Raw genomic sequence first — 7,567 nt, forward strand, 5'->3', positions numbered from 1 at the left:
AAAAAAAAAAAAAAAATCCATGCTTAGTACACACATTGTAATAGTTATTTCAATATGCTTCAAATCTGAGCACATGGTATATTATGATTACATTTACGTTTTTCCAACTTCATCTTTCTTGGAATTAATAATTGCCTTTGTTTTGGATTAAGCCTTTCTGTGTACCTATTACCCATGCAAACTCTCAAAATGCTGGAAAACTCTACTCAGTACAAATACCTGAAGTGATCAGTCTGTCAGTCAGTGCACTTTTTGTGTGTGTTTTATTTTTATTATTTTATTATTAAATCATAAGCACATAGACCATGTTACATTAATGCATTTGGCCTCCCTTGTGGAGCTTTCCATCTTCCAGCTCCAGCTGCAGCACCTTGCTCTTGCTCTGTAGACCAGGCACATGGCTGCTGTCCAGAGGACTGCTCTTAGCCATCTTCCTGGGAAATCCTCGCATCAGCTTCCTGAGTCTGAGCTCCTATTTCCTGGATCCCATGTGTTTCTCTTATTTTCTCAGGGGTGCATTTTTCAGTGTCTTCCTGAGTAGGGCTGTTGTGTTGGAATATATTCTTAGGAACATTCTTTATAACATGGCTGTGCTGGGGTGCCATTTAAGTGTAACCCAATGTGAATGGTACCTGCCCCCCCTCTCAAGATGTAAGATGCTTTGACTCTCTTCTTGAGAAAGGGTACATGGGAGGCACATGTTTTCAGAGTATATGGTTCAACCTACTACAATTATTTTATATCTAGTCTCTTAACTTTTTTTTTTTTTTTTGAGACAGAGCCTCAAGCTCTCACCCTGGGTAGAGTGCCATGGTGTCACAGCTCACAGCAACCTCCAACTCCTGGGCTTAAGTGATTCTCTTGCCTCAGCCTCCCAAGTAGCTGGGACTACAGGCGCCCACCACAATGCCCGGCTATTTTTTGGTTGTAGTTGTCATTGTTATTTGGCAGGCCTGGGCTGGATTCGAACCCGCCAGCTCTGTTCTATGTGGCCGGTGCCTTAGCTGCTTGAGCTACAGGCATCAAGCCTGAAGTTATGAACTTTTAAAGATAATTTTTGTTGTACAAAAGTTCAAGTTTATACAAAAGTGGAGATAGTAATATAATAAATTCACTAGTCATTATTGTTTCATATATATTCCCATTCATTACCCCTTCTTGATTATTATGAAGTCAATGTTAGACATCATATAATTTCATCCTTAATTATTTCAGTATGTGTCTCTAAGTCAGTGGTTCTCAACTTTCCTAATGCCGTGACCCTTTAATACAGTTCCTCATGCTGTGATGACCCCCAACCATAAAATTATTTTTGTTCTGAAGTAGCAATGAAAATAATTTTATGCTTGGGGGTCACCACAACATGAGGAACTGTATTAAAGGGTCACGGCATTAGGAAGGTTGAAAACCACTGCTCTAAGTGATAAGGACTCTTAAAATGTATAAATACAATACTATTATTTTATCTTCAATACCAATAATTCCTTAATATCATTCGATGAAGTGATGAACTTATGCTTTTTATAGTTTTTGTTATTAGATGAATGAGTTTTTAAAGATTAAGCCTTAAAACTTCAATAAACATAATAAGCCCATAAGCTAATTCTTTATTCAGTAGTACATTTGGATAAACAGAACATCTATTTTTATATTGATTGCTGCCTAAAGAGACAAAGAAAGACATCTCTTTAAAGCTTAATTCTTTACTTGTCATCATCTTTTTTTTATTTAAAAATTTCAGGTTCTGAATATGATGGAAGAAAATGAAAAAGCAGATAATATTGCAAAATTAGACCAAGAGGAATTTGGCCTGGATCTTGAGGAATTGGAAAGGCTTCATGAAGAAAGTGAGGAAGAAGTAGCAAAGGTATGAAAAAAATTAATTTAAGCACCATAGTTATTATGAAGGAAATAAAAAGAGAATCGAGAAGGGAGCTTTTTCAGAATAATGTGAACATAACAAAAGCTTTTCCAATATAATATGAACAAAGCAAACAATGCATAATTTTTTGAACATGCTAATAAAATAACATTTTTTACCTCCGAATGAGAGAGTGAATTATATCTGGATTCAGGGACAATTAGATAGGTTGTAACTGATTAAACAATTACACCAAATGAATGCTAATTATTTGACTGATGTCTCTAGGAGGTAGGTTTCCAACATGTGCCATGGGTTTCCATCCTGTTAAACTTGTTTATTAATGACTGGGTGAATGACATGAGACTGAGAAGAAGAGGAAATATATCAGGGATAACATCATTGCAATGAAAGGTCCTCAACAAACTGACCTCACCTGATAACATTTACCTGGGATAATCATTCATCCATTCATTCTGCAGCAATTATCGAGCACCTGTTATGTGCCAGACATTATTCTGGGTGCTGGGGATACAGTAAATAAGAGAGACACATTTCTGCTCTCATAGGGCTAATGTAGTGAAGAGGATAGACCATAGCAAATCTCTATTTAGTGTATGACAGAAACACACTGGATGCTGTGGTGGATGGCAAGGGGGCTACTTCCGTAGTCAAAGAAGCACACATTAGAAGGGTGACACGTCAAGGGAGAGAGATCGGGCTGTGCAAAGGGAGTAGCAAGAGCCCTCAGGTGGGAATGCTTGTAGTATTCTAGGAACAGAATGACCAGAAAGGCCACAGCACAGTGTCTGGGAGGGAGCCTTCTGGAATGATGTGCGGGAGGTGGGCAGAGGTCAACTGCTGAAGACCTTGTACATCATGGTGAAGAATCTTACTTTTGGTCAAGCATGGTAGTAGCTCATGCCTGTAATCCCACCACTCTGGGAGACCAAGGCAGGAGAATTGCTTAAGGCCAGGGGTTCAAGAGCAGTCTGAACAACATAGCAAGACCCTGTCTTTGTAAAAAATAGGAAAACTAGCTAGACATGGTAGCGCACACCTGTAGTCCCAGCTACTCTGGAGGCCAAGGCAGGAGAATTGCTAGAGACCAGAAATTTAAGGTTGCAGTGAGCTATGATGACACCACTGCACTCTAACCTATGAACTCCCCCGTTCACCCACCCTTACCCTGTGTCTCTGCCCCAAATCACAAAACAATAACCTTCACTGTTAATTCACCAAGTCATCAGTGGATAGTAGCAGGTGAAGCAGGTGCAAAGGTAGTCCAAGATAGTAGCAGGTGAAGCAGGTGCAAAGGTAGCAGATGGCATCATAAACCCAGCTGGCTTTCAGCATGTTTGGGAACAGAATACTAGTCCCTGGGACAAGTCAATGGCTCCCACCAGTCCTAATCCTAAAGCAACTAGCCAGCCCAGCTAGGATCTCAACAAAATAGAAAAGACCAAAGCCCAGTAAAGACAATCTGGATACAATACAAAGTATTAGACTGAGCCTGGAGGATCTGATCAAGTAGCCTCCACAGTGGAGAGAGGATAGCTGAATACAGTGGGAATCTGGCAGGTTCTGACAACAGATGTACCACACCAGCTGTTTATTTTGGAAAACATAATTTAAAACTGTATTAGCCATGAATTCAATGGATCAGAATCAAAAAGAAATAAATTGCAAATTAAATTCATGTGATCAGACAATGAATAAAATAAATAGAAATAAAAAAGAAATAGTAAAGAAAAAAAAGGTCATTTTAATGTCTGGGGAATGCCATTCTTAGCTGGTTTGATAATAATTCTGCCAGCAAAGTGAAATGCAGAAGAGGTTCCCAAAAGGATTTTAAGAACTAAAGATTGTTAGGTCTCACATTCATACCAGGCCTTTTAGCAAACTCTATTAAGATAGGAATATTTAATTACTTAAATAATAGAACAGGATTACTTAAACAGATAAAACTAATTGAAGTAACATATGTTTCTAAGTGGAAAAATGTAAATTATATGATTCCCAAGAGTAGTGGAGCATTTTTTTATTGTAGACATAAATAATTGAAGAATTAAGTGCAGTAAAGACACCCAAACAGAGGTCACAAACTGGCATTTCAAATATGTGTTGGCAAGAATTAAGCCAACATTCAGCTATCTAGAAGTTTCACATAACAATATAAACTCCAACCTTGTCTAATGAAACAGGATGATTTGGCTCAGTGGTTTTGCTTGCCTGCTGTCCTAAATAGCCAGATCTGTGCGTGTTAGCTCAACAACTCACCGCAGGTCTGCCTGTCTGTCCTCACCCCCAGCTTGCTCACGATGTGACCCAGTCACCTCAGATATATTAAAGACACCTGTGTTTGGCTCGGAGCCTATAGCTCAACCGGCTAAGGCGCCAGCCACGTACACCTAAGGTGGTGGGTTCGAATCCCCAGCCCGGACCCGCCAAACAACAATGACGGCTGCAACCAAAAAATAGCCGGGCGTTGTGGCGGGCGCCTGTGGTCCCAGCTCCTTGGGAGGCGGAGGCAGGAGACTCGCTTGAGCCCAGGAGTTGGAGGTTGCTGTGAGCTGTAATGCCACGGCACTCTACCCAGGGGGACAGCTTGAGGCTCTGTCTAAAAAAAAAAAAAAAAAAAAAAGACACCTGTGTTTGACACCTCAGTCTCAAAAAAGGAAGCCCAAGCTACAGAGATAAGCTCCAGGAGATGTTCTCAAAGGCAGAGATGTGTTCCCCCAAAGTGCATCTGACTGCAGGGCAGCTCAGTGTCAGGGAAAGACAACCACCTCTGCCTCTGAATGTGCGGTGCTGACGACTTGGTGAATTTACAGTGGAGGTTATTGTTTCTGAGGCCACGTTTTCATGTTTATCTTCTCCCTTTATCTACATTCTTCAAGATGAAGAAGGACATAGAGATGCATAACCTGGCCAAGGGCTATTTGGCTGAACTTATCAAAGAAGAGTGCTGGAAATCCATGGCTGTGAAAGGCAGAGCTCTGAAGGTAACAGACAAAACCGCCAGGCACAAACCCTGGTGAGAATTGTCACTGAAGTCTCATGGTAGGAAGTTTTTAAAAATAAATACACTTAAGAAACTTTCTATGTAGCACAGCACAGAAAGCAAGCCCCGCCCCTTCCTGTACTGCACTCTCCCTAATGGGCCACTCTCCCGATTCCTTCCCTCTCTGCTCAGTCCCCAAGAACTTCCCAGAGATATTCCCCGCATCCGGGTCCTAATAGCTGTCTACTAAAAAAGGCCATCTTTATCACAGTCCACACAGATTGAAAGGCGGATGAAATCTTGTTCACCTTTCCCCCTGTGCCTGTCTTTCCTAAGGAGCTCTTTTACCTGCTTTTTCACTGGGATTCCTTCCAAGTGTGACCCAAAATCTCAGTTAATTCCTGTGGTCCTGCCATAACTATTAACAGCACCCTTTTCACTTTCAAATATGCTCCTAGTTTGGATAATGAATTCTAAGATCCCCCTGCATTTATATGATGGAGTGTTGCTCTAGAATAGGGTTTCTCATGAGCTGCACGCTTTGGGCTAGATCAGGTTCAGTTGCAGGGGCCCAGTCCTATGCATTGTAAGATGTTTGGTAACATCCCTGGCCTCAGTCTGCTAGGGACAATAGTATCCTTCACTCCCAGTAATGATAACAAAAAATGTCTCCAGACTTTGTCATGTGTCTCAGGGGAAACAGAGAGAGAGAGAGAGAGAGAGAGAGAGTGGGAGGTAGCAAAATTGCTCCTAGTTGAGATCCATTGCTCTAGAAATAAATCCTTCAGAAAAGCACAGGACTTTATATAGTTTATACCAATACTATTGGAAGACATTGTCTTATTTTAGAGGAGGTTTCCCTTGTCAGTTTTACCTATGTATGATAACCTGCAAGTTAATTTTAATCAGAGGAAACATCCCCCTACTCTGCCCTCAAATATACAATTGTACTTAAAATGGCTTTATTTCATCTTTTTATCCCCTAAGTGCTTCCATATCCCCTATGTGGTTGAGAACTTTCCAATGAAACTGCGCACAGATGAAGAGCAAAAAGAATTGGAGAGGGTTTTGCAGCAAAAGAAGATTGAAGCAGAATGTCTGAAAGTACAATTTTAAATATATTTGTGTTTATACAAGTGATGTGCTTTATTTTAAGGCCTCCTTCAGACAGATTTGAGTTGGGGTACAATTTAAGATAAGTTTAGAAATTGTATGTATATATATGTTTCTTGTTAATTTGTAGGCTATATTCTAATGAATAGAGGAGCCTATATCAATAAATCAAGGAGTCTGTATCCTATACAACACTGGCTAGCCCTCAAATGGAGGACATCTCTAAAAAATGAGATTTGGGATTTCATTCTTATCCTGCTCAGAGGTTGTCTTCATCCACTGATGCCCTTTTCATCTCCCTTATCACTAGGGATTGTGTTTGAAGATGATTGACCAAGGATGAAGTAGAATCTGTTTCGATGGAATTGTGGTTTTCCTAAACCCCAGATGTTTTAGCAGTAATCTTTGTCAAATCCCTTGGTATAGTTGTGTTTTACTAGTACTTTGAACTCACCCTTGTTCTAAAACAAAATGAAAGTGTACTTAATTCTTCTTAACCTTAACCCACCAGACCACTTTAAGCAAGTTTCTTTGTAAAATATGATGAGAAGATATATTTTTAATATGTGTATTAATACTTAAGTACCAAGAATTACTCAAAATACTTACAAGCCTATGTCGTCCTGACAGAAAATTATAAATATTGCATGCTCTCAAGGACAATTTGTGTTCCTTTGATTTATCTGCGCTTCATCAGTTTCTGAAGTTTTAGTCTCTTCTGCAGCAGTTTTGGGATCTATCCATCACTTTGAATTCAGTTGTTAGCCAGACAATTTAACATCTCCAAATGATTATTGAAATAATTAACTTGTCACAAAATTGCCCTTTAGTGAATTTTTGTTATTGCATAACTTACCTGTCATCTTTTTCTACATTTAGGTACGAAAGGAAATTATAGAGGTTCAGTCTGCAGTTAACTTGATTAAAAAGCATCACGAAGAGGAAGATGAAGAAGAGGAGGAAAACAAGACAGAGAAAAAAACCAACTTGCCCAATTACCTTCTTGGGAGTCTGAGCGCTGATTTTGGGGTAGACACCTCATTGTTGTCAAGCCAATTACAACTTCATACCAGAGAGGAAAAGATTAACCAAATTATATTACTAAAGGTAGGTAAATTGTTTTTATCCTCAAAAATCTCTGAAATTCCCCATCATGTGCTTTTAAGGGTCTCACATTGAAACCTAATGCTAAATGTGTCTTTAAAACAGAGAGGCCAGGTGCAGTGGCCATGTCTGTGATACAGGAACTTTGGGAGGCTGAGGCAGGAGCATTCCTTGAGGTCAAGAATTTGAGACCAGCAACATAGCAAGACCCCATCTCTACAAAAACATTAGCTAGGCATGGTGGTGCAGGCCTGTAGTTCCAACTACTTGGGAGGCTAAGGCAGGAGGATCACTTGAGTCCAGGAGTTTGTGGTTGGTGTGAGCTGTAGTGATGCCACTTCACTCCAGTTGGAGTGCATACATAGAGAAATATAACAATCACTAGTATGTGTGTCTTTTAGATAGAGCTTGTGTATGAAAGTTGATTTCAACCTTTTAGACAGGGTTTTGTGATACCAGGTTTTCTTTTCTTTTTTTTTTTTTTT

General features: G+C 39.8%; 1 protein-coding gene across 1 annotated transcript in view; it reads left to right on the forward strand.

The window, feature by feature from the left end:
- The window catches only part of CFAP43 (cilia and flagella associated protein 43), a 99,653-nt gene that overhangs the window by 66,310 nt on the left and 25,776 nt on the right, over positions 1-7,567 (forward strand). Inside the window, exons 20-23 of the mRNA XM_003787347.3 lie at positions 1,742-1,867; positions 4,762-4,866; positions 5,853-5,969; positions 6,858-7,085. Of these exons, the coding sequence (XP_003787395.1) occupies positions 1,742-1,867; positions 4,762-4,866; positions 5,853-5,969; positions 6,858-7,085 (576 nt within the window). The remainder of the gene's footprint in view (positions 1-1,741; positions 1,868-4,761; positions 4,867-5,852; positions 5,970-6,857; positions 7,086-7,567) is intronic.

This window comes from Otolemur garnettii, unplaced genomic scaffold, assembly GCF_000181295.1.
Source record: "Otolemur garnettii isolate 467f Iridium unplaced genomic scaffold, OtoGar3 scaffold00021, whole genome shotgun sequence".
NCBI lineage: Eukaryota > Metazoa > Chordata > Mammalia > Primates > Galagidae > Otolemur > Otolemur garnettii.